The sequence below is a fragment of the Mirounga leonina genome, unplaced genomic scaffold (genome assembly GCF_011800145.1).
Source record: "Mirounga leonina isolate KUSES-001 unplaced genomic scaffold, KU_Mleo_1.0 Mir_114, whole genome shotgun sequence".
Classification (NCBI taxonomy): Eukaryota; Metazoa; Chordata; class Mammalia; order Carnivora; family Phocidae; genus Mirounga; species Mirounga leonina.
In genome coordinates this window covers 27,309,096-27,335,650 of record NW_023270265.1, presented here as the reverse complement: position 1 = coordinate 27,335,650, position 26,555 = coordinate 27,309,096, and the positions used below count along the sequence as shown (strand labels likewise).

The 26,555-nt window shown below is 51.3% G+C and overlaps 1 protein-coding gene across 3 annotated transcripts in view; it reads left to right on the top strand.

Moving 5' to 3' along the window:
- Positions 1–26,555, top strand: part of FBXW4 (F-box and WD repeat domain containing 4) — an 82,447-nt gene that overhangs the window by 48,563 nt on the left and 7,329 nt on the right. For all 3 annotated transcript variants that reach the window (XR_004683258.1, XM_035027559.1, XM_035027572.1), the window contains exon 6: positions 20,039–20,104. Coding sequence is in view for 2 of the 3 variants with exons in the window: in XM_035027559.1 (XP_034883450.1) it covers positions 20,039–20,104 (66 nt within the window). In the remaining variant the exon portion in view is untranslated. The remainder of the gene's footprint in view (positions 1–20,038; positions 20,105–26,555) is intronic.

Below are 26,555 nucleotides of genomic sequence, written 5' to 3'. Positions count from 1 at the left end.
ACAGTGATGGCAGCTAAATGCCGAGCGCTGTGCTGAGCACTTTATGGTTCCTTTAATCCTCCGAGACAGGTACTGTCTTCACCCCCTGTTTACAAGGAGGGAAACTGAGGCCCAAGAGAGCTTCATGAACATGCTTGAAGTCAAATCTGGTAATTGAGGCACTCGGGTTGAGCCCTTACATCTGATTCCAGAGTTCTTGCTTTCTAGCTATTGTGCGACCCTGCCTTCCCTGCCTTGGGAGCAGGGGGCCTGAGCCCCCTTTGGGATTAGAACTTGTGGATGGTCTTGAATTTCTTCTGATTTTTTTTTTTTTTTAATGTTAATTGAAGATTTGACTCTCTGGCTGGACCTTAAGCTGCCTCAGGGCAGGCGTCTGTGAGTTTTTTTTTCCTGATCCCCCTGGCACCTGTAGCACGGGGCTGGCTTGGGTGCACTTGGGTCCTTGTGGAAGGAATGAGGCCCCCTGTCCGCCTCCAGTTCAGGAATGACCCAGGCAAGGCCTTGTTCTATGAGAGGGGCGGTCAGTCCCAGAGCAAGAGCTCTCATCTGAGGACAGAGGGTGGCCTGGGTAGGTGGGACCCGGGACTGATGAGGGGCAGTAGAAGATGGGGGACAGAAGCCAGGCCAGATGCGACTGGAGTCAGGCCAGCTGTTGGGAGCAACAGGCTGCTTGTCCCCTGCTGGTGGTTGGTCTGCACTGCTCCCAGAGGGAAGAGGCCATTTCAGGAATAGCGGGGTGTGAGGGGAGGGTCTGCTTTCATGTGTCTGAACTGTGGCTGTTTGGACTAGCCACCCTTTGCTTTGTAGACTCTTCTGTAGAGAATCACTTTGAACCTCTCTTGCCAGGGCTTGAGGGCGGGAATGGTAGGTAGTTCCAAGCAGCGAGGCTGGGGAAGACCAGGGTGTCAGTAGCATGAGCTATTGTAATAGTACTCGGGGCTAGATCTCAGTGCTGGGTGAACGGGCACATTTGACCTGACCACCTCCTCTAAGCCACAGGCCATCCGGCTCCAGCTGCCCCCAGCCACAGTTGTCCCTGGACATAGTTCACCTGGGCTCTCGGACTCCATCGTGTGTGGCCAGGATGGCCGGTGCGGGCCTGGTCCCGCTTCTCTTGGTGGGTCTGAGGGCAGCCGGGAGGCGGGGCTGCAGAGAGTGGCATGTGCGGTGGGCAGTTCAGCTTTGTTCTTTTTCCTCAGCCCCGGGTTCTGCTGGATTGGAGTGTTAGTAGTGGAGTAGCCCTGGAGACGATCTGCTTCGGTTTGCGGACAGGGCTCTGAAGGTCTGCGTCAAAGGCAAGAGGGTTGGAGGCCACACAGGCGGGCTCCCTGCATCCCCTACTTCTGCTTACATGGAAGAGCCCCCCGCCCCATTTCCAGTTTTATAAATCTGTCAGAGATGGTAGCTCTCACGAGTATTCTGTCGCCTTTTTAACAAGTTACAAAACATGTTCTGTTTCCTATTTTACAGACGAGAAGTGTGAGGCCCCAGGAGGTTATAGGCTTGCCCAAGGTGAGGTAGTTTGTGAGCAGCTGAGCCGGCACTGGACGCTGGCCTCCTGCATCCCAGCTCCTGGTCCTTCCCGGGTGCTGTGTGCCTGCGTGCCTGGGTGCCTGCGCTGGCCTGGGTCCTGGGTATTCTCGCCTGGCAATGATCTCAACTCCTCATTCTCTCTCTCACCCATGCACAGCTCATGTATCAACCAGGCTGTCTGTTTCTGGTTCTCAGTTTTTCATTCTTTGAAGAACTGCTTCTTTCTCTCCTGGGTCTAGGATCAGGGCTCTCCTAAGGGCTGGTCGTGAGAGGCTGGCAGACCTGTTTGCTGCTGGCCTAGTGGTTATTTCCACTGCCGGAGCCCACATTTCTGGCCTTTGGACACCTCAGCGCTGACCCCAGATAAGCCCTGTGCTGCCTGTCATGCTGGGCCTCTCTAGCCTTAAGCCGCCCTGAGCAGAGGGCTGTTTTTCCTCTGCTTAGCTGGGCGGGAGGGGCGGCGCTGGCAGCAACAGCAGACATAAGTGTTCCAGAGGCCCTGGGTCTTCCTGTCTCGGCCCCCAGGAGAGTCTCCTTCCCTAAAGCTTCCCGACTCGGAGGTGTCCGTGAAGGCCCAAATGTAATGTGAGCTCCAGCCCCAGGGCCTCTGGGGACAGCTGGACAGACACAGCACTGTGGCCCTCGGGTCCCCCTGGTCCTGCCCCAGCTCTGTCCACCACCTTTCCCTATTCTTTGCGTCATAAATGCAGGCTGTGGTACTAGGTACAAGTCAACAGTCTCGTCTTGCGTGCCTCCACCTCCCAGAACGCTAGCTGTCTGGGGCCACTGGCCCTGCCTGGAAGACTCGGATTGGGTGGGTGATGATGTAGGTCCCTCGCCCAGGCCCCACTCCCGGCTGCCCCCACCAGCTCTGGTCTGGCTCACCATGGGGCCCAATTCAGAGGCCTCTTTTGTTTGACTTGCACAGAGCAGCCTGGCTCACCATTCCCACATGCCGAACTTTCCCTACCATTCACTGGGAAGGCTGAAAAGCCCTCAGCTAATTGCGTTGGGCTGAAAATTACCACTTCCCTGCGTTCCCCTGCTGCTGAGGACATTTGTGTCAGTGCTGTATTTAGGGGGAACAAAGGCCCCCTGTGGGGAGAGCCCAGGTACGAGTGTGGGATGGGGGGAATAATTGCAGTCTCTCCAGGTGAAAGCCCCTGTTAAACTTCAGTAAGTCAGTTAGGCTGGGGGGGAGGGCAGAGACCCCCATGATAAACTGTTCCCACCAAGCAATTAAAGAAAATCATCTTAGCTTTGAGGAGAGAAACTGCTTATTAGAAATTTTGTGGGTCTCCCCCCTTCCCTACCCCTGCCCCTCCCTTGGGATGAAACAACAAAACGCCTTCCTCAATAGAAGTGTTTCTCCTCCTACTACTCATTGTGTGGCCTGAAAGCACTTACCGGGCAGGAGGGCAGAGGGAGGGACAGAGACAGGCCGAAGGGGGCAGAAAATGGCAGGGGCTTAACACCTGGGCTGACTAAACATCACAACTTTGGGTAGAGACTCCTGTGGGCACAGCGCTTACACAGGTTGTGTGGCAGGGTATCTATGGGTGGGACATGAGTGTGTCCACTGACCTGCTGTCCCGTCCTCATCAGGAGTGGAAACATCAAGCTGTGGCGGTGGGTGTGTCTGTGCGATTATGTGTGTGGCATCCTGGGTGCCGCCTTACCGAAGGGAGCAAACACAGGCTGTGTGTGTGCGTGCGCGCATGTGCACTTACATGTGTCTTCTCAGCAGAGGGTGGCAAGGCCAAGACAACCCAGCTGGGCCTGCACCTCTTTCCAAGGCTGTGACTGGGCCCATGTTCTCTCTCCTCCCAGGAGCCAAATACCAGCACCTGGGAGGTGAGCCATGACATAGCTTTCCACCTCGGACAGTCCGGCTGCTGAGCTGAATGGCCAGCAGCCACCTACTGGGCCTGGGCTAGGAATGGGCTGGAGGGGAGTGATGGACGGACATGCTAATCTCCATAGTGTTCTGCCCCACATTGCTTGGGTGGGGGTGAGGTGTGGAGACTCAGCAGGAAAGAAATCAGCGGCCTGGCACGTACTTTCTTGGTATCTGACTTGGCTAATAGAGCATACGGTGGGAGTCTCCAGTTGGCAACCCCCCCCACCCCCAATCTCTGATGGGAAGCACAAGGTGGAAAGACAAGGTGATCTGATCTTATCTGGGGAAGATGGGAGGGAGGGAGGTAGACTTTTCTATCAGGATCTATCATTTGGTAATTTATAGGTGCATATGCACGTGTGTACCCCCAGATCACAGGTAGCATAGGTACCACACCCCGCCCTGCCCCAAATCTTGGTACTTCAGGGGAGGGCCTGGTGGCGCTGATGGTGGGCATGGCACTGAGTCAGGTACTGTCCTGGCCTCAGCGCTTCCCTGTGGCTCATGATTATTATTATTGGAACATTATTCCAATGTTCCAAAGAGGTGAAATTAAACATCGAGGGGTTGACTTTTCCCAGAAAACAAATATGCCAAGTTATTTGCCTACCAAGGGGCCTTAGGAGGTAGAATTTGGTGCCTACAGGCTGGCAGTGGGGAGGTGAGGGCTGTTGACAAAGTCCTGAGCCGGAGTGGGGAGGGGAGGCTTTAGGGAGAGCAGGGGCTGGTTGGAATTTGGGGGGCTCAGGGAGGGTGTGGAATAGCTCAGAGAAACAGGAATTGGGGCGCTGTTCACTGTGACAGGCTTCACACAGTGGCTACCTATAAGGACATGGGTCTTCAGAGGAACATGTCACGTTTTGTTTCAGATTTTTTTATATAGATAGGCTAGGTAGACACACATCAGCACATTCACGTGTCTATTTACGGACTATATGGTGATGTATTTATAAAGTTTTTATACGACATATGATATCATTTATTATTTTATGCTCCAGAATGTGGTTTTCCGTGAATGGGCCTTGGTTTCTTCATACCTGGTTTCTGATTTATGACTTTAGGTGGCTTCCTGACCTAGGTCCAGATTCATTAAAAAGAACAAGTGGGGGGCGCCTGGGTGGCTCAGTTGTTGAGCGTCTGCCTTCGGCTCAGGTCATGATCTTAGCATCCTGGGATCGAGCCCTGCACTGGGCTCCCTGCTCGGCGGGAAGCCTGCTTCTCCCTCTCCCACTTCCCCTGCTTGTGTTCCCTCTCTTGCTGTGTCTCTCTCTGTCGAATAAATAAGATCTTTAAAAAAAAAAAACGAGTGGGTTTTTGGGGACTGTTTGAAGTATGTGTGGAGTTCGTTTTTTTTTTTTTTTTTTTTAAGATTTTATTTATTTGAGAGAGAACGAGCACACAAGCAGGGGGAGTGGCAGAGGGAGTGGGAGAAGCAGGCTCCCCCCCTGAGCAAGGAGCCCTATGTGGGGCTTGATCCCAGGACCCTGGGATCATGATCTGAGCTGAAGGCAGGTGCTTTTAACCGACTGAGCCACCCAGGCACCCCTTTGCTTTTTGTTTTTTAAGAAAAAGTTGTACCTGCGATGTGTGGGTTTCCTGCTTGGTCCCTCCTGCATTTGGTGTGTCCCTTTAGAGGGATCCAGCAGTGGAATATTTGAGTTTGCGCATATGGCCAGATCTGTTTTCCCCTTGTGTTGGGAGCTGTTAGTACTGAGTCAGGGTGGGAAGAGAGAAAAGGAGCTGTGGCAAAGGGGTTGCTTGGGGTTACAAAGTTTTACTTTCGTGTTTATATGTGTGTGTGTATTTTCAAATTTTTAATCTTGAAAACTCTCAAACACACACAAAGAGAACATAGAATCAACTTCCACATTCTCATCTCCATCTTACCAGTTGTTCTGTGTGCATCTGTAATTCAGGTCTGATCGATGCTGGGACCCCCATCTTTAAATGAGCCACGCCCTCAGGGAGCTAGCGCTCCAGGGATCCAGGTGCTGGCCCGGGAGAGGTGCCTTGTGGGTGCTGGCCAAACTTGTACTCAGTCTGTCAGGAAGGATCCAAGAGGCCAAATCTCCTAAGATCAGGGCTTTCTGCCTTCAAAAGGATGATCTAGTCTTTCAAGCACATCTTCATTATCTATTCTTTTTAAAAAAAAATTTTTTTTTAAAGTAAGCTCTATGCCCAGTGGGGCTTGAACTCACCACCCCAAGATCAAAAGTCGTGTGCTCTTTTCGACTGAGCCAGCAAGACGCCTTTATTATCTGATCTTGTCCACCCTTTGCTGGGAGTGGGAGAGTAGACTTTTTCCTGGCCCTCTCCTTGGGCCTCAGGGTATGAGAACACTTCATCCCCTTTCGAAGTTACAGTCCAGCCTATGCTGTCCTGCTTTATCTGCTCTCGTGGTAGACACACCAGCTATTGACTTCATGGTTGTGGTGTCCTTAGCCAGGCCTCACGGTGTGCAGTAGGTGCCTGGCAAAGCCTGTTGTGCATCTGTCAGTGAGAAACAGTCAGATGGGGGAGAAGCTCAGTAGCTACTGAACAGAGGCTCTGTGGTGGTCAGGACACAGTGGTTGTAAGTGACAGAAACCAAGTCCACATGAACTTAAATAAAGCTGGGAATGTTTGGCTCATGAAATCCAAGGGTAAAGCTGAGCCACCAAGCCAAAGGAGGAGCACAAATACAGCTGGGCTCAGGAGTGGCTGGACCCAGACAGAGGCCACAGTGCTGCCAGGACTTTATCCTTTTGGGGTACTCATCTTTGTTTCTTCCTCGACCTCTGCACCTTTCTTTCCCCAGCTTACCAGCTTGTTCTGGAGGCTACCAAGAGCCCCTGAATTTGGCAACTCATAGTTGAAGTCATGGAGAGTGACTGGCTTCCCCAAAATCCCAGGGCAGAGACTCATTGGCCCAGCTTGGGTCAGCTGCCTACCCCTCGATCCATTAACTGTGGCCAAGGAGGAAGTCTCTCAGGAATCACCCATATGGAGGGAGATTGTAGGGCAGACAGAACAATTGTGTCTATTTTCATAAAGGCCAAATTACTCCATGACATCTGGCCCTAAAGTGTCTATGTGAATGGCATTAGTATGTGGATGGTGACCAAGCTCAGAGCCTTGACCACTAGCTCTCAAACCAAGAGTCTGGAGAGAACTGTTAAACTATAGCCTCTTGCTTCCTCTTCCTCACTTTCACATTTTTTTAAAAAAGATTTTATTTATTTATTTGAGAGAGAGACACAGATAGTGGGCCGGGAGGAGAAGGAGAGCAGGCTCCCTGCTGAGCAGGGAGCACGATGTGGGGCTCGATCCCAGAACCCCAGGATCATGACCCCAGCCAAAGGCAGACGCCTAACGGACTGAGCCACCCAGGCGCCCCTCACTTTATTACTGATTTGCTGATGAGAGATTCCTCCTCTCTAAGCTGTTAATAGAGTCCTTACAAAAACCTGCCGCTTTCCTAACATGACCTGCACGGGGGAAAGGACCTGGCTGTGGATATGTGAGCTTAGACAAATGAACAGTGAGTGGCCCAGTGTCGTGCCAGTGGGGCAGAGAGAGAGAGTCTGGGATGACAGACTCTGACCTGGCTGAGCCTCCTACAGAGGGCAGCGACTAGCAGGAGGCCTGAATGATGCTCAAGGAGTACAGTTTACCTTGCAGAATAGGATAGAAGACAGACTCCTGCCTGTCCTCTCCTGTGCCAGGGTCAGGAGGGCAGGAACAAAGTTCAGATCAGATTCCTGCTGCTGCTAACTGATCTGGAAACGAGGGGGATTCTTAGAACTTCGCCTTCCTGGAAAGCCCTGCAACGGAAGTCTGGCGGGAAAGGACTTCAGTTGCCTTTTCTACCATCCCCTGCTTCCCACTGCCCCCTGTAATGTAGGCCTCGGTCTGTGTGGCCAAAGCAAGGACTCTGGGGCCCTTTCGTCCCGTTAGAAGGAGCGGACACGAGATACTGGTTGGGTTTGCACACCACGGTCTGCTGCTGGCCCTCCTCTACAATGGAGCCCTTCTTTCTCGAGGGACAGGCTTCCCCTCCTGTGTACACAGACACCTCTCGTTGCTTCTTGTCATGGGCTGTACTTCTGAAGCCCTGCCGTGCATACTTCATGATGCCTAGCAGGCCCTACTGGCCGGTCGGCCTCCACAACACCCCCTTCCCTCTCCTCAACTCCCCGCCCCCCCGCCCCCCCGCCGCCAGCTTTCAGGATGATGGTGGAACATGCCACAGCAGTCAGACAAGGTTGAGAAGTGGAGAGCTTCTCCTGCCCTTCTCCCAGCTTGTTTGGGTGAAAGGGAAGTGGTCCCGGGATGTGAATGGTGGCGGTGAATCTATAGGTCAACATTCACACCCTCTGCTTGCGTGTTTTTAGTTGGCTGGGTGTCACTGTGGGACTCTCTTTCATCGGTGTGTCACTAGGGCTTCTCTTACTTTAAGCTTTGCTAGAGTTACGAGGCCATTGGAGGAGGAAAGGCCACTCAGTCTTGTGGCGGATCATGTGTATGGGCTCTCCTGACCTTTGTTTCATCAGAAAGCACCTCTTTCTAGAAGGTCGATTGTGCTTTGATGCTTGTCACATGAATATGACATTGGTGCTTCTCACATGGATGCTTATGGAATATTGAGAATAAAAAGGAGAGCCAGGTCCATCTCTAGGGAGTCCATTGCTGGGCCTAAATATGACAGCAGGTCACGGATGTAAGGCCTCAGGATCGTGGATCACAGATTTTTCTTTGACCTGACCTCATGTCTCTTCTCTGTTGGTGTTATAAGTACTTAATGCCCCTGCCCAAATCTGGATTAACTCTGAATTTCGAGGTCCCTCTGTGGTTTGTTAATGTGAGTATGTTTAGAAAGAATCAGATTATATATATATAATTTAAGATTTTATGTATTTATTTGACAGACAGCGAGAGAGGGAACACAATCGGGGAGTGGGAGAGGGAAAAACAGGCTCCCCGCGGAGCAGGGAGCCCAATGCGGGGCTCAATCCCAGGACCCTGGGATCATGACCTGAGCCGAAGGCAGACGCTTAACAACTGAGCCACCCAGGTGCCCCAAGAATCAGATTTTAAAATAAACATGTTAAGTTTATGTCCGGCTTATCTGAGCAGTTCTCCAGGTGAGCTGTGCTCTCCTCTTTGTTTGTGAAGCCCCAGTTGATCCTAATGGTTTTCATCCTCCCACCTCATGCCCCTCTTCAAATGCCAGCCACTCATGTTCATCAGCAAACCTGAAAAAACACCAGAGCTTGTCTGGCCTCAGTGCAGATGGTCAGGTGTTTTTCTAGGAGAGATCCTTAGAAGAGACTTGCTGGATTGAGGGATGAGTGCATTTGAAAGTTTTTAGATGCTGCCAGTTGCCCTCCAGTTGGACAGTATCAGAATATATACACCCACAAACAATGTACATAAGTAGCTATTTCCTCTTAGACTTACCAGTACTGGGTAATATCAGGTGGGTTTTGTTTTTTTTTTTAAGATTTAAAACAAATTTTTTTTAAGATTTTACTTATTTATTTGAGAGAGAGAGACAGATAGTGACAGAGATTGTGAGAGAGAGCACAAGTGGGGAGGAGAGGGAGAAGCAGGCTCCCGCCGAACAGGGAGCCTTACGTAAGGGACTCAGTCCCGGGACCCCAGGATCATGACCTGAGCCGAAAGCAGACGCTTAACCGACTGAGCCGCCCAGGCGTCCCAAGATTTATTTATTTTAGAGAGAGTGTGTGTGCATGAGTGTGAGCGAGCAGGGGGGAGGGGCAGTGGGAGAAGCAGACTCCTTGCTGAGCAGGGAGTGAGATGTGGGGCTCTATCCCAGGACCCTGAGATCACAACCTGAGCTGAAACCAAGAGTCGGTCACTTAATTGACCGAGTCACCCAGGTGTTTTGTTTTTTGAAAATTTTGTTTTTAAGAAAATTTTTGCTTCTCTCATAGGTAAAAAAATGATCTAATTTTGGGAGTGGTTATAGAAGTGTGATTATGAGCTGGCCTTAAGCATGCCTGGCTGAGGTCAAGTCCTGAATCCTTCCACGTACTAGTTGTGTGACCTTGGTGAATTATGTAACCTCTCTATTCTTCAATTTCCTCATCTGTGAAAGGGGAATGACACTGGCAGTTAATACCTCATAATAACTTAAAAAAAAAAAACCTTTTTCTTATGGAAATTTCAAAATATATAGCAGTAGAATAATTGCCAATTCTTGGTCAATCCTTCTGTTTCAGTACGCCCCACACACTATCCCTTCTGTAGTTTTGTGAAGCAAACATCATATAAATAAACATTTCAGTGTGTATTCTGAAAGATGGTGATGCTTTAAAACTTTAACTACCATACTGTTTTCATATCTGGAAACTATCATCAAATAAGTAGGAGTATCTTAAGGGTTAAATGAACGAATATACATATATAATGAGCTTAGAACAGTGCCTGGTATGCAGTAAAATACTCTAGAAGCGAATGTAGCCATTGTCACTGTTGGTCTAACTTGTAATTCTTTGATTACTAGAAGGTTTACATCATGTTCCTTGGCCATGTGTATTTTTTTCATAAATTATTAAAAATTTTTGCTCACTGGGGCAGGGGCTCCCTGCTTGCTCAGCGGGAAGCCTGCTTCTCCCTCTCCTGCTCCCCCTGCTTGTGTTCCCTCTCTCGCTGTCTCTCTCAAGTGAATAAATAAAATCTTTTAAAAATATATATTTTTTGCTCCTTAATCTATCTTTTCCCCTTGTGACTTATAAGATTTCTTGATATGGGGGTGCCTGGGTGGCTCAGTTAGTTGGGTGTCTGCCTTTGGCTTGGCTCATGATCCCAGAGTCTTGGGATTGAACTTCACATCGGGCTCCTTGCTCAGCAGGGAGTCTGCTGCTCCCTCTGCCCCTCACCCCGCCCACTCTCTCTCGCTTTCAAATAAATAAATAAAATCTTTAAAAAAAAAGATTTCTTGATATGTCCTGCATATGAACGTTTGGGTTTTTTTTAAAGATTTTATTTATTTATTTGACAGAGAGAGAGATAGCGAGATCAGGAACACAAGCAGGGGGAGTGGGAGAGGGAGAAGCAGGCTTCCCGCGGAGCAGGGAGCCTGATGCGGGACTCGATCCCAGGACCCTGGGATCATGACCTGAGCCAAAGGCAGACGCTTAACAACTGAGCCACCCAGGCGCCCTGAACGTTTTGATTATTATATATATTTGGTAATTCCTTTCAGCCGACGTTGATAGTGTCTTCTGTCATGTGGAAGTTTGGTTGTTTGGAGAAGAGTTCTGTCCTCTTTACCTTTATGGACTCAGAGTTCTGTTTCTCCTTAAGAATGTCTTTCCCACTCCAAGATTGTAAAAGTATCTTCCTACATTTTCTTCTAATACTTTTATGGTCTTTCATGTAGTTTTTGAAAAGTTTTCTCCCCTTAATCCAGCTGGAATTGAGGTCTGCTCTGAGGTAGTGCTCTAATATTATTTTTTTTCCAAACGTGTATTTTGTGGTGTCTCTACCCTTTACTGATTGGTTCAGTCTGTCTTGACTGTCTTTAAAAGCCATGTTTAGGGGGTTGCCTGGGTGGCTTAGTCAGTTAAGCGACTGTCTTCAGCTCAGGTGATTATTCCCCGGTCCTGGGATTGAGCCCCATATCAGGCTCCCTGCTCTGCCAGGGAGGAGGGGGGTGCTGCTTCTCCCTCTGCCGGCCCCTCCCCCTGTTTGTGCGTGCACATGCTCTCTCTCAAAGAAATAAAATCTTAAAAAAAAAAAACAAAACAAAAACCATGTTTAGGATTTACTAATTCCTTACAAATACATGGGTATAACTTTGGATTCTTACTCTAATCCATTGACCTATTCCAGCATGAACATTATACTGCAGCATTAGAGTATGTTTGATATCTGGTAGAACAACTTCTTTCTTGGGGCGCCTGGCTGGCTCAGTCAGTGGAGCATGTGACTCTTGATCTCAGAGTTGTGAGTTCAAGCCCCACACTGGGAATAGAGATTACTTAAAAAAATATTTTTTTTAAGATGTATTTATTTTAGGGACGCCTGGGTGGCTCAGTCGGTTAAGCATCTGCCTTCGGCTCAGGTCATGATCCCAGGGTCCTGGGATCAAGTCCTGCGTTGGGCTCCCTGCTCCGCGGGGAGCCTGCTTCTCCCTCTGCCTCTGCCTCTCTCTCTCTCTCTCTCTCATGAATAAATAAATAAAATCTTTAAAAAAAATTTATTTTAGAGAGAGTGAGTGTGCGCAAGTTGGAGGGGCAGAGGGGGAGAGAGAGAGAGAGAATCTCAGGTAGAGAGATTCCACTAAGAGCAGAGACTGAGGCAGGCCTTGATCCAGCAACCGTGAGGTCATGACCTGAGCCAAAGACACCCAACCAACTGAGCCACCAGGTGCCCCCAAAATAAAATCTTAAAAAAAAAAAACAACAAACAAAAACACAAACCTTCACTGGAATATAGTGCCATTTCTTCCTCTTGGGATCAGGTGGGGCAGTTCTTGTGTTTAGAGGCCATGCAGGTGGACCCCTTCTTTAAAAAATATTTCTTGATTATTCTTGTGCATTTCCACTTCCAGATGAATTTTAGAATCAATTGATTAAGTAAAAAATCTTGTTTGGATGGGACTATTGAATTTATTGATTAATTAAGGAAGAAGTGACAGTTTTATTTTATTTGTTTTTGAGAAGTGACAGTTTTAGATCTTGAGACTTGCCTATCCGGGAACATGGTATATCTTTCTGCATATTCAGCAATTCTGTGACCTTCAGTAAAGCTTTATAGTTTTGTTTTATTTTTTTTAATATGCGCCTGTCTTGTTTTCTGTTGGTGGTGGTTTAGGGTTTTTGTTAGGTTTATTCTTGGCTATTTTACAACTTTTAAATTCTTTTTTTGTGAATGGATTTCTAGTTACATTTTGGTTGGTGATTGCTGGTGTATAATAATAGCTGATGTCTGCAGGTATTTGCTGTGTTCCACATACCACTTAAGTAGCCTATCTCCTATCATTTTTACAACAAGCCATGCCTAAGCTATATTATTTCTATCTCACAGATAAAGAAGCTGGTTATCAGAGAAATTAAATACCTCGTCCAAGTTCATGTACTTACTAGCTGGTAGAGCCAGGAGCCCCGAGGCTGTGTGCACAGCATGCTAACCCTGCTATTCACTATAATAGTTTATTCAGTTTTGGATCTTCTCAGTAGGCAATTATATTGTCTGCAAATAATGACCATTTTGATCTCGTGCCATGCCTCTTATTGGGCACACAGTTGTGTGAGTCTTACGTCATCATTTCTCAGTCAGTCCGACCCAGCCAGCTTTGCTTCACTGGAACATAGTGCCATTTCTTCCTCTTGGGATCGGGTGGAGCAGTTCTTGTGTTTAGAGGCCATGCAGGTGGAAAATAGAGCATAGAAGCCCTTCTCCGTGCAGCCCCCAACACATCTTGTTTAATTCATAGATTGTACAGTGACTTCTTGTTTTTGGTGTCCTTAATTTTTCCTGTTACTCTGCTCTTCCATTGTAACAGGTTTGTGAGTTCCTACTTTTTTTTTTTTTTTTTAAAGATTTTATTTATTTATTTGAGAGAGAGAGAATGAGAGAAAGCACGTGAGAGGGGGGAGGGTCAGAGGGAGAAGCAGACTCCCTGCCGAGCAGGGAGCCCGATGCGGGACTCGATCCAGGGACTCCAGGATCATGACCTGAGCCGAAGGCAGTCGCTTAACCAACTGAGCCACCCAGGTGCCCCGTGAGTTCCTACTTCTTGAGTGGAATGTGTGCATTTGGGAAGAGCTACCTCAAGATTCCTCTTCTCTAACCTGGGCCAGGATCTTGCATCCTTTTTCGGGCTGAGTTTTTTACATTGGTTAAAATGGAAAATGACCACGTGTGTTTCTTTGGAGGCATTTTCCAGCTGTAGGACTGCCCTCATCCATGGAGTGGTGGCAAACTTTTTTGTTGGTCCTTGTTTGTTAGGGTTGCAGTGGGAATGTGAACACTGGAACCCAGCCTCTGGTCACTCTTGTCTAGAGCCTGACCTTCAAGGTGACCACTTATACCATCCTGTCTTGATGCACTTGAACTAAGAGAGGCTGGGGGGGGGGGGGGCGGTGTGTGGGTGTGTGTGTGTGGGTGTGACTGAGCCTCCCCCGGCTGTTGGAGTCAGGAGTTGCTCTTGCTTGCAAATGGCTTGTGCCTAGTTGGGAGACAGAGGCCAGTGGAGCCCCTCACTTCTGATCTGGGCTCCCTGACTAACCTTGGGCTACTGGTCAGTCCCAAAGCTTCAGTCCAAGGTGTACCGGGGCCCCTGTTGCTGCCACCTGCTCTAGCAGGAGGCTCTCTATTGGGTCTACCTGCTCTTGGCCACGAGTCAGTAGACAGGAGTCCGGTTATGTTGTATTTTCCCTTACAAGGCATAAATACAGTTTTCTCTTTAAAAATTAGTGCCTGCTCATTAAAGAAGATTTGGAAAATTTAAAAGAAAGAATTGCTAATTACTCTGCTGCCCAAACATAATCACTGAGCATCTTAGCATGTTTCTTTCCACTCTTTCCTTTTCTATGCACAGGCTTTAAAAAAAGCAGTTGTTATTAAGGCTGTTTGTCCTGTACTTTTTTTCTTATAATAGTGTCCTGAGCATCTTGCCTGTACTGCTTGGGAGCATCATTTTAAATGACTGTGTAATATTCCATTAAGTAGATGGACCATCATTTACTTAACGTCTTTTTGGTCTTGACCCCTTGGAGGACTCCTTTCTCTGTTAACACATTTTGGTTCAATAACCCATGAAGTTGGCTAAACTCCCTTTTGGATTGATATTTTCTGTCTCTGCCATTTCTTTGAGATAATGTGAAACGGACCTTCTTTTTATTTGCCTTAAGCTTGGCGCATTCAAGCTTCAGATAGGCCTCTTGGTCTCATTACCCTTTGGTTTGATGAACACAGTTGTATTTACTGTCCCCTCCCTGGTCCTACAGCTTTGGTTCTGGGCACCCCCCAGCCCTTACAGGCAGGTGCTCCTGTGGACGGTAGGCCCCCCAGTGAGCTCCTGCCCCATCACCGATGTGCCTCTCAGCCTTGTGGTCCGTGTACAGCATTCAGGAGGAGGTTTCCCCAGCTGCAGTGTGGGATGTTTGCCCAAAAGAGAACAACATTTCTTTGCCTCTCTCCCTTTTTTTTTTTTTTCCTTTCCAGACACATACATTTCCCTTCCCGTTGGGTGGCCCAGGGTGCCCCATTGGCTGGATCTGGGGAGCTGGCTGCCTTACACTTCCACGGCCCCGGCCTGTGTCTCTCCCTTCTCCCCTTCCTGACTTCCCTTGCCCTCGTGCTCCCACCCCGCGGGCCCTCCCTCGCCGTGCTGTCACGGCGCTCCTGCTCCCGGCTGCCCTGGCCCAGCCCGTTTCGGTGACCTCCGCGCTGCATTCCTGCTCGGGGACCGAGCCGTCGTAATGATGGTGGTGGCACAGGTTAGCAGATGGCGGCCGCAGCAATGAGACCTGACATGTTCTAATGACTCCCTCCTTCCCAGCCTTGGAGCAGCCGGGGTTTCCTTGAGGCATTTTCGGAGGGGGCCACGGGAACTCGGGGGGACCCCAGGTGCCGATGGGGCCCGTGACCTTTGCCGCTATAATATCAGTGTTTCACAAGCAGGGCGGTTCAGGAGCCCACTTGCAGCCCATCAAAAATTGATTTAATTGCAATTTTTCCTCCAATTAGGAGCACTGGAGCCTGACTAATTGGAGTAATAGAGAGTAATAAGGCTCAGATAAAAAGCCTTCCTCGGCGGCCTTTGTATCTCGTGTCAGTGCCTGTCAGAGGTCAGAGAGCTTGCATATTCTATTAGGCAGCCCGGCCTTCATTTGTACAAATTAGTTTACCCAACAGTAATTAAAATGCCAATGCGGGTTGAAGAGAACTGAATACACTTGATGGGCATGTTGGTGACTGATGTGACAGCTCTGGTGGCCTCCCTTGCCAAAGTGTGTCAGGCGCGGCTCAGAGGCGGCCGGGGCCCGGGCCGGCTGGGTGGCTCCGGGCCAGCCACAGGGCGCAGCTGCGAAGCACGCCCCTCTGCCGCCGGGCCGCTCGGCCGCCCCTTTCTTCTTCCAGGTGGAGCCGTTGGTTCAGTTGTCCGTTTGTTCATCCGACAAGCGCTCGAGGTCTCAGGCGGTGTCTGGCATCATGCGAGGTGCGGCGAGAGAAGGCACCGGGCCAGGCCCTGGCTCAGATCCCGGCTCTGCTCGTGGCTCCTTGTGGGAGCCATGGGCCTCAGGTTTCTGGCCTGTAAAATAGGGCCAGTGGTATCTGCTGCACCGGGTTATGAGGATTGGATGGGATGAGGTTTTTGAAACCCTTCCTCAGAAGCTAGCACATAGCAAGTGCTCAGCAAATGACGAGTGTCATTAAGCGGCCCTAAAGGAGGGGCGCCTGGGCAGCTCCGTGGGTTAAGCGACTGCCTTCGGCTCAAATCATGATCCCGGGGTCCTGGGATCAAGCCCCACGTCGGGCTCCCTGCTCAACGGGGAGCCTGCTTCTCCCTCTGCCAGCCGCTCCCCCTGCTTGTGCTCGCTCTCTCTGTCAAAGAAATAAAATCTTTAAAAAAAAAAAAAAAAAAAAAGCCCTAAAGGAGCCTACCTTCTTCCCGGCCTGCTCATGCCTGAGTAATTTCCCTTCTTCCCTCCTCCTCTCTTCTGGTTCTTGTTGTTTTCCATTCCTCAATTTGAGTACCAGAACCCCTGATGCTCCTGGGGTCTTTCTCTGATGTGGGGGCTCCTGCATCATCTTCTTGGGCCAGAGGATGATCTCTGTGATGCCAGGTTTGCTTGAGCTGGGACCAGGGGGCCAGGAAGGTAGGTCAGGAATCTGGACAAGGTCTGGGGCAAGATGGGACATGGGAGGAGCCTAGCTTCCGATAGGGGCTTTCTCATCTGAAGAGAGTAGAGTTTATAGAATCAGAATGACTTTTATTTATTTTTTAAAAGATTTTATTTATTTGAGAGAGCAAGAGAGAGATTGAGAGCATAAGTGGGGAGAGGCAGAGGAGAAACAGACTCCCCACTGAGCGGGGCTCGATCCCAGGACCCTGAGATCATGACCTGAGCCAAAGGCGGATGCTTAACCGACTGAGCCACCCAGGTGCCCCAGAATCAGAATGACTTTTAGACCCTCAAGCTGAGAGAGTGTGTGTGCTTGTACAAGAATGTGTGTGTTTGGACATTAATGTGTAGGTACTGTTGGTACTTCTCATCTATAATCTGGTTGGGGTGCTTATGAGGGATTTCACTTCCCCAACGATGTGGGACTGTGGCATGTGTCCTTCAGGTCTGAGTCTGGTGATGTGGGAGTTATTTAGGAAGCAGAGGGACCTCTTCACAGCTCCTAGGTCTAGCTTCCCCGGCCTTGTCGGCTGTGAGCTCCACAGGGCCCTTTCGGTCCAATTCCACAGACTTGGACCAAGTACCTCTTCTAGGCCAGGCCCTGTGCCGGGCACCAGAGGACACAGGAGCCGCTAGATGGTCCATGATCTCAAAGGGAAGATGGGGAGATAACCCCCAAAATACCATGTGTCCCCTGAGGGTAAGATAAAGCCTGGTAGGGACTCGGAAGAAGGCTGGTCAAGTCCCCTGGGGAGCCAGCAGCTTCTGCTTCAGCATGGGTTTGCCGTCCCTGTCCCTAGGACACCCCTAAGAACAAGATGGGACTGAGGGCAAAAGCCATTTGACTCTTCTTATCGTTCTGAGGAGAGCTGGCTTTTTCCGTAACTTCAGACGGTTCAGAAGTTGAGATGATAGCAAAGACCTTTTAACAGGTCAGAGCCCCGGAGTAGTCTCTTGGGAGGCACCATCGAAGGGGTAGTGCGTATGTCCGTTTAGGGTGCCTCCGAGCATTTGTTGGGAACTTCGGGCACGCAGGGCGCAGGGCCGGGCACGGTGAGGGCGTGGACCATCTGCTGGCCGACGAAGGTGGACTGCTGCCCGTGGAGGCCGCGAGATGGCCTGGTGGAGGCTGAGCTCATGGGGGCAGGAGGCCTCCTGCAAGGCGCACATCCCACCCCACCGGCTCCTAAGGTTGGGAGCACCTTATCCAGTGCGGCTCTGGGGAGGGGAGCAAGTGTGCAGAGGGAGTTGATGAAAATCCCTGGGAGCCTGGCTGGCACTTCGTTTTCCCTTCTTGAACGGTGGGAACCATAGCTTCTATCTGGTGAACTTACCGTGTGGTGGGAAGCATCCTTCGGGCGTCCCAGGACTGCGAGTTCCGTCTTCTCTTGTGCTCCACATGTCTCCTACGCTTGGGCAAGACTGCACGTGGGCACACCCTTCTCATCTCCTGACCCTGGATGTGGCTGGTCTGTGGCTTTTGCTTGATGCCTCCTGAAGTCCATGGAAAGTGGAGGGTGAGGCAGGGAGCGAGTGTGGCCGCAAGCAGGGAGGAATAGTGGGAGGTGTGCAGGGCCGTGTCTGCAGCCAGCTTCACCCCCATGAGTCCTGGCGGTCCCCATGGTTTGGGCGTGAGGCCCGGTGTGTGTCCCCAGCGGAACCTGGCTCCCAGGCTGCTTGACTGCTGCTTACGGGGCTTGTACCGAGTGTTAAATTGGATTACACGCTCAGGTCCCCCTGTGTGCCGGGTGGGGGTCGGGGGGGGCTCTCTACTTTCCTTCGTTCTCTTCCTCCCTGCACCACAGGGTTGGGCAAGGGAAGAGGGCGGCTTTTGGAAAGCAACGTTTCTGGGTGCTGTGTCCAGGTGATCATGACAGGCCTTTGTGTGGCGTGAAGGTGAGAGGCACTCCTGCCGGTGGCAGATGGACGGGGCCGGGGTGGGGGTGGGGGGGAGGGATAGAGAGGGACGGGGGTCCCAGGAGAAGGCGCTTGTGGCCCCACCCCAGCCTTCTGGGAGCTGTTGGGAGTGGCAGATTCAGGTTCAGGGGCTTCCTCCCCTTCCCCTCATCTCAGCTTACCTCGTCACTAGTTAGGACTGTGGCCGGTCAGAGGCCTGCCGCGGGCCTCCCTGGAATGTCTGTGCATCCTCGCTGGCGCCCCTCACCTGGCCTGCACCCCTCACCTGGCCTGCACGCCTCGAAAGTCTGAAGGGCCCAATTGCCCGCTCGAATGCTTTCCAAGTGGCTATTATGTTTCCATCCCAAGGTAATTGGCTTTACCAGTTATTAATGGATTACCCTCAAGAGAAAAATGTGGAGGGAAGGGAGGTGAGGACAACCTCTCCTGGCTTTGTAATTCGGGGCTTCCGTGTCCAGTGGCTGGGAGTCACTCGGGGCGGGACAGAGTGGCTGCTTTGGCTGCCATTCCAGTGGAGTGGTTGCTGGCACTCCCGGGACTCGGGAGGAAGGCGGGATGATGGAGCATGTCCCAGGAGGAAGTCTTGGCTTGAGGCATGGAAGCCCCAGGATGGCTCATGTGGCCTTTTTTATCAGCTCGGGGTTGAAAAACAGACACCTGCCGTGCAATTTGGATTGTCCATCAGTGGCTTGGCCAATGCCTGCCCCCATCAGCAACTGCAGGCCACCTCCCCCACCCCACCCCCCGCCGCCCCCTCCAAAGCCTCTGTCTTCTTCAGAGCCCTCGCTACAGAACTGTGTCTGCCCGCTGACCTGCTTAGGACCAGAGAGCCACAGGTGCTGGGCAGGGCCAGGGCGGATGGGCCAACGGGTCATTAGTCTGTCTAGCCCCCTCCCCCCAGTGCCCGACCTGTAGGGACAAGGCCCTTATCCAGCCCCAGGGCTCCTGAGTGACACAACTGCTTTCAGCTCTCCTGCTCCGGGTTAGGGGTTCCAGCTGGAGTTCCAGCTGGGGTTCCCGCCAGCATCCCTCCCCACCCAGCAAGTCCTCCACCAAGGTGTGGTCTGGCACCCAGGTCCCAGGTGCAGCCCTGGGACTCCACCAGCCTGGCTCACGGCGCAGAGCTTGCCCACATGGCATGTGTTGCTGCACATGGCATGTGTTGAACTTTTTAGGGGTTTAAGAGTTACTCTGGGGAAGTAGTGTCGCTGTGCTCTGAACTCCGCCGCCTGCCACCCCCCACTCCACGGCAGCGGCGCCCCCGCCCCCTCGCCCCGGCCCTTCGCCCGCTCTCCTCCCGGCCTCGCGCACCAGCCCACCTGCAGTTACTGGCCTTTGACGGTTCGCTCTGCACAGTTCGGTGCCGTTACGTCTGCCCTGGGCTTGCGGCCCGTTACCTAGCTCTTACCGCCTTCAGCAGTGCCCCCCAACCACCCTGACCTCTGACCAGGGCCTCTTCTTCCCCTCCCCAACAGCCTGTTCCCGGGGGGCCTTTTCTGCAGCCTGACAGGCCTGCCCTCTCTTGGCCTGAGGGTTGCACATGTAGAGATGTGGTGTTCTGGCGGGCAGAGACCACAGGACCTTTCTGAGCGGCGAGCTCCCCTGTCCTTTCACCTGTGGGGGTCCCTGGGGGGTTGTAGACCTCCCCGCACTTCCAGTCGTCTTCCTGCAGCTTCTCCGACACGCCCCCCCCCCCAAACCTTCCCTTGTCCTGGCTCCACTCCGTGATCCCCGGAGAACGAGCACTGCACTTGGAGCTCTGTCGCCGTCCCCACCACAGGTTCTGACAAGCCCGTCCTGACTCTGCTCTCCTTTTGTTTGGCAGCTCTTTTGTGACAGGGACGGCTTGTTGTGGGCACTTCTCACCCCTGAGAATCTGGGACCTCAACAGGTAAGAGATTCCTGAGCCCCTGTGGCTTCCCGTGGGGGTGGGGCTGGAGCAGCCAGGGAGGCACAGCAAAGACCGTCCGGCCCACCTGCCCCGTTGGCCGCCAGGTGGCCCAGGAGGAGGCTGGGAAGCACCGGGCCCACGACCCACTGACCACCTCCAAGGTGCACGCGCTCTCCTGGCCTCGTTAGAGTTAGCTTGGGAAACTGTTGGAAGGAATTTGTAATAGGTAAATAATTTCACTTAGAAATTAGGATAACAGCAACCATTTGGATTTGTGATACTTTTTCTCTAAGGAGTGTCTGATTATGTGGCTACATAAAATCCCATCTATCCTAAAATAAAGATTTCGGAAGTGACCTACAGATCCATAAAAAGAATTATCCAGAACAGTTAAAATACATCCAGGTTTTATTCACAGTTCTCTGCCTTGGCAGGCTTGACACATTCCCGTCGGATTATCTACCATTCTGATGAGCTTTTGTCTTGTTTTTTTAGCTTTTTATTTTGAAATAATTATAGATTCATAAGAAGTTCCCAAAATAGGACAGCAAGGTACCTGTGTAACATTAGATAATATATAGGATAATACATAATACAAATCAGAACCAGGAAATCGACATTGGTATAATCCACAGAACTTTATTTAGATTGTCGTCATTTCTGTGTGTGTGCGTGTGTGTGTAGTTCTGTGCAATTTTATCCCATGTGTAGATTCACATTACTGTTACCACAGTTAGGATACGGAACTGTTGGAACCGTCACTTGCCCCGTCACAGTCACACCGTCTACCTGCCATCCCCTCTGGCACTCCCTCTTGTCCCTAACATCTGGCAACCACTATGTGTTCTCCGTCTCTATAATTGTATCAGTTTGAAAGCATTATATAAGTGGAGTAATGTACGTAACCTTTTGAGATTTGCTTCCCCCCAGCGTAAGCGTCGTGAGAGCATACAGTAGTTGCGCCGAGAGGGCTTTACCCGAGGTTGCTCGGTAGTGGTCCCTGGTGGGGACGCACCACAGCACTCGCCCATTGAGCAGCACTCCCCCACTAAGGACATTGGGTTATTTTCAGTTTTTTGACTATTGCAGATTAAGTTGTCATGAACATTTGTGTATAAGTGTTCGTGTGGACCTCGGTTTTCGTTTCTCTGGGATTAATGCCCTAAACTCTTTGAGTATCTGTACCATTTTATAATCCAACCCTGGTGTAGGGGAGATCTAGTTCCTTCACATCCTCAACAGCATTTGGAACGATCATTGTTTCTTATCTTAGCTATTCTCATAGGTGTGGTGTCTGGTGGCTTTAATTGGAATTTCCTTAATAGTTAATGATGATGAACATCTTTTTATGTGCTTTTTTTGCCTTCTGTGTATTCTCTTTGGTAAAATCTCTGCTCAGGTCTTTTGCCCATTTTCTAATTGAAGAGGTTGCTTTTTCACTGTGGAGTTTTGAGAGTTCTTTGTATGTTCTAGATGTGAGTCCTTTGTCAGACATGAGGTTTGCCTATACCTTTTAAGTCTGGAGCTTGTCTTTTTATCCTCTTGACAGGATAAAAGACCAAAGTTTTAAATTTTGATGACGTCCAAATTATTGACTTTTTCTTTTTGTGCTCTTGGCGTGAAGTCTGAGAAGTCTTCCCCTAGCCCCAGGCCCCCACGTTGTGGTTTGCAGTGCCGTGATTTACAGGAGCCGTGAGGGGGCGCTCTGCCCGCCTGTCTCCTGCCTCAGCCGCTCTAGCACATCTCCTCCTCTCTCCATCTCCCCAGGAAAGTATTAGCCATATCTTTTTGTTTTCCTGAAATATCTGTCGTATTGTATTTCCAAAAGATTTTTTTTTTTAAAGATTTTATTAGAGAGAGAGGCAGAGGGAGAGGGAGAAGCAGACTCCCTGCTGAGCAGGGACACCCCCACCCCCCCGCCCCGCCATGTGGGACTCGATCCCAGGACCCTGAGATCATGACCTGAGCCAAAGGCAGATGCTCAACCTACTGAGCCCCCCAGGCGCCCCTCCAAAAGATTTTTTTTTTAAACACATGAGATGTTTTCATTAAGTATGTTTTTCTTTACAACATTCTCTGGTGGTCATCCAACCAGAGGGATAGGAGACTCCCAGCTTCCCCAGATACCACATTACATCTTTGGATAGCTCTGAGAGTTCTCATGTCTGTCCTTCATCAAGGGTTGATCTGCTTCCAGGAGCTGTGATCCTGGATAAGAAGCAAGTTGAATTGTGCCTCTGAAGACAGGCCTTTAAATATCTGAAAATTTTGGTCCTGCTCCTCCAGCGTCTTCTTTTTTTTTTTTTAGATTTTATTTATTTATTTGACAGAGAAAGAGACAGCGAGAGAGGGAACACAAGCAGGGGGAGTGGGAGAGGAGAAGCAGGCTTCCTGCTGAGCAGGGAGCCGGATGTGGGGCTTGATCCCAGGACGCTGGGATCATGACCTGAGCCAAAGGCAGACGCCTAACGATTGAGCCACCCAGGCACCCGCATCTTCTCTTTATCAGGCCAGAAGTCTGAGGACCTTTAATTGTTGCTCATAAACATCAGTAAAGGTGCTTTTGGCTAAAAGTAATGAGGACCTAATTCAAAGTGGCTCAAACAATAAAGGGGTTATTATTATCTTGAATGACAAGGAGTCCATCCAGGAGTTGGGTGGTTCGCTGCTTCCAGGATTGATGGGTTCGGCAGCTCAGTGAAAGCTTGAGAGCCCATCTCAGCTTTCTGCTTTGCCACCTCAAAGTGGGTTTTGCCTTTACTTATCCTCAGGCTTGTTCACAAAAGCTCTACCAACCCATAAGGCAATACCCAAAGGGAAGAAGGAAGGAAGAGGACATGTCCCTGCCTGGGGTCTCTTTTTAAGATGGGGAAACCTTTTAGAGGAGCCTCCAAGCAGACTTTTCATATTTAGTGAGCCACAAGTGTGTTCCGGTACTCACCCCAAACCAAACCGTGGCAAGGGAAATGGAATGAGCAGTCCAGATTGACCTGGGCCTGGGGAAGAGCCCAGCTTCCCCTACACGCACACAGGCAGTGGGGGAGGTGGGTGGGCACAGAATCCGCTCTTGGTCAGCAAGAAAGAAAGAGAGCAATAGCTGGGTGGGTGACCTGCAGTGGGTGACCTGCGGTGTTGGTCTCATACTTGTTTTAGGACATTCTCACCTGAAAGTTTCTCCAGTTTATCTGATTGCATCCCTCTTTTTTTTTTTTTTTTAAAGGATTTTATTTACTTATTTGACAGAGACACAGCAAGAGAGGGAACACAAGCAGGGGGAGTGGGAGAGGGAGAAGTAGGCTTCCCGCAGAGCAGGGAGTCTGATGCGGGGCTCGATCCCAGGACCCTGGGATCAGGACCTGAGCCGAAGGCAGACGCTTAACGACTGAGCCACCCAGGCACCCCATATATCTTTTTTTTTTTTAAGATTTTATTTATTTATTTGACAGAGAGAGACACAGCGAGACCAGGAACACAAGCAGGGGGAGTGGGAGAGGGAGAAGCAGGCTTCCCACCAAGCAGGGAGCCCGATGCGGGGCTCGATCCCAGGACCCCGGGATCATGACCTGAGCCGAAGGCAGATGCTTAACGACTGAGCCACCCAGGCGCCCCTGGTTGCATCCTTCTTGAAGTGGGATGTTCCCAGCTGAGTCATGAACACACCGGGCGTGAGCTGATGAGTGGCAGGTGCTATATCATCTTCCTTGTTCTAGATGTTTGGCTTTTGTTAACATAGCCGATGGTCGCATCATACTGTTGCCAGCACAGTGGAAACTTCCAAGGCTTCCTTTGTTCTGTAGCCTCTGGGATGTTGGAGTGCCTGCAGTCTGTGAAGGTGGTTCCCGTGGCTTACCCTGCCAAACTCCTGCCACTGGCAACTTCTTGCTTCTGCATGGGACGCAGGCAGAAGGAACCCCTCCTCTGGTGTGTGCTGGGGAGCCTGTGAGGGCTACAGAGGGAGCACAGGCTGCTGGTCAGACAGACTTGGGTTCTAGAACTGACACTGCTGCTGATTAGCTCTGTGATAAGGGGGCCTCTCTGGGCCTCGGCTTCCACATTTGTAAATGAGATTTAATTATCTCTGCTTAACAGAACTAGTATGAAGAAGGCATTATTTTGAAAAAGTGCCCATACAGTACCTGTCTCCTTCACCCCCTCCCTCCCTCACCCGCGGCTGCCTTCCGCCTTAGGACCTTAGAGTTTGCAGAGGCTCAGCTTTTTAATTCTCCAAATACCTGTGGCCTCATGACCACTAGAGGAGGAGCGGTCCTGCTGACCTCGTGGCATAGAGAAGGCTCCTGACGGTCCGTGAGGCTGCAGGCCACAAGAGAAGTGTGGCTGCTGGAAGTCCGTCTCAGTCCCCCTCCCTGGCCTGGGCTCAGGATGGCGAATGAGCCGGAGGGCAGGGGGTGCATCACTGTGGCCCACTCTTCTCTCTGAGGTCAAGTCATCTTGGAGGGCCTCTTCTGCCTGTGGTCTCCTCTGTGGGGGCTACTCCTGGGCACAGATTTATGGTCAGGATGTACTTACAAGGCACCAACTCCTCGAATAGCACTCCCTTATGAAATCCCTAGTCCTCCTAAACCCCAAACCCTGGGTCTTTCCAGAACCCAGGAAGAACCCAGGAGAAACCGCCCTGCTCCCTTTGGGCGGCCCATGGCAGGGCCGCCCGGGGCAACAGGTGGTGGTGTCTCCTCTCTGGCCCTCAGACCCCCCAGGCCTCGTTGAAACATCCGTCCCGTTCGCAGGGAAGCCTGGAAGCCTGAGTGGTGCAGGGCTCGAAGGAAAGATGGCCTGCTGGAGGCTTCTGCTTCTGGTGGGAGGAAGCGGATGGACAGGGTGACTGTCTGTAGCTGTCTTTCCCAGAGAAGCCCAAGCAGATAATAAAGCCATGTAGAAAATAGGATTAAGGTAATGAACAGGCAGGACAGAGTTTGATCTTTCAATAATGCCAAAGCCTGAGTGACAGGCCAATCTGGAAGGTGGAGCGGCGCTGCTGGCAGGACTTGGTGGCGGGCGCTGTGCGGGGCTGGGCGGATTCCTCGCTTTTAACCTGTCACTGCTGAAACCTGAGGAGCGCCGGGATTTTCTCTTTTATGTGTGTGCTGGGACTTGGGGGGAAGGAGTGCTGGAGGGGCAGTCTTGCTCGGAGCATCACCCCTCTGGGCCGCCGTCAGGAGGACGGTGGGGGCTGGGACACACCTGGGGGGTGTGGGGGCCCTGCTGGGCGCGTTTTCTCCCTGCTGTCTCTCGGGGACCCGCTGTCAGGTCACTTAGGCTACTTCTCTTCTTTGAAGGGTGCCCAGGGACCCCTTCAAAATCACCATGGCTCCCTGAGCCCTTCGTTCCATCAAGACTCCTGGAGACTGTTGTCCCTACGGGCTGGGGGGGCGGGGCTGCCGGCTGGGCTGCACAGGGTGGAGGGTAGCTGTGGGCATACACCGTTGCCTAGATGGCAAGAGTGTGGCCGTCTCTCTCTCTCCCTTCTTCCTTTTCTGCCTTTCTTTCCCCTGGAGTTGGAAACCATGGGCAGGGCCCCAAGACAGGGCGTTTCTAACCTGTCTAAAGCAGGCAGAGAGAAAGATGGAGTCCTTTACCCAACCTGGAGGTGCCAGAGTGTTCCTGCTTCCAAGGGTAGATGGTCTTCAGGTCCAGTTGCAGCCCCCCAAGGACTCCATCTTGACAGAGTGCCAACAGCCAACCACTGAAGCATCATCCCTCACTAGACCCCGTAGTCCCATCAGACCCTAAGGAACTGGGCCCAGACCGTCCCGTTCTGAGCCTGGGGTCTGAAGGAATCCAGGCCCATCTTATGTCCTCTGTGTGCATTTGGGCAGGAACCTCAGCTAGGTCCCAGGGAAGGTGCTGTCTGTGTGGTATTCCTCCCAGCTGCTGAAAGGCCTGGGAGGTCAGACTGGCCAGACATCATATACAGCCCTCCTCCCGGGCTTGCTCTCACCATGGGTTCCTCATTTCTGCCACGGGCATTTGAGCTGGATCTAGCAGTGGTGCATGTGGGCAACAGGATGGAGAGGCCTGTGGTCCCGGACCTGCAGGGATCCTAGTGGGTACAGCCACAGCCCTGAGCCAGCCGGGGGGGAACTGGGAAGGGAATAGGGGTGGGCTTAGGTGACCTGGCTACTCCTAGGGCATTGCCGGTTCAAGTCCTAGGTGTGTGACTGTATGTGGGCCCTGGCACGCATCCCCTCTTCTCCCCTTCCAGCCGAGGTCATCCTGGTTTCCCATTACTCTTCCATTTCTATCCTAAAGCCCCGGAGTCTCCTCTTTCTCACCAAAGTTGCGGCAGATAGGCTTCTCACACATTCCGACAGGTGCTCTCTGTTTTCCCCTCCGAGCCTCTGCTCTGGCTGCCCCCTGGGCCTGGATTGCGCCCTCTCCATCCTGCTTACTCTTCGGTGCACCGCCTCCACAAAGCCTTCCCTGATCCTAGCCC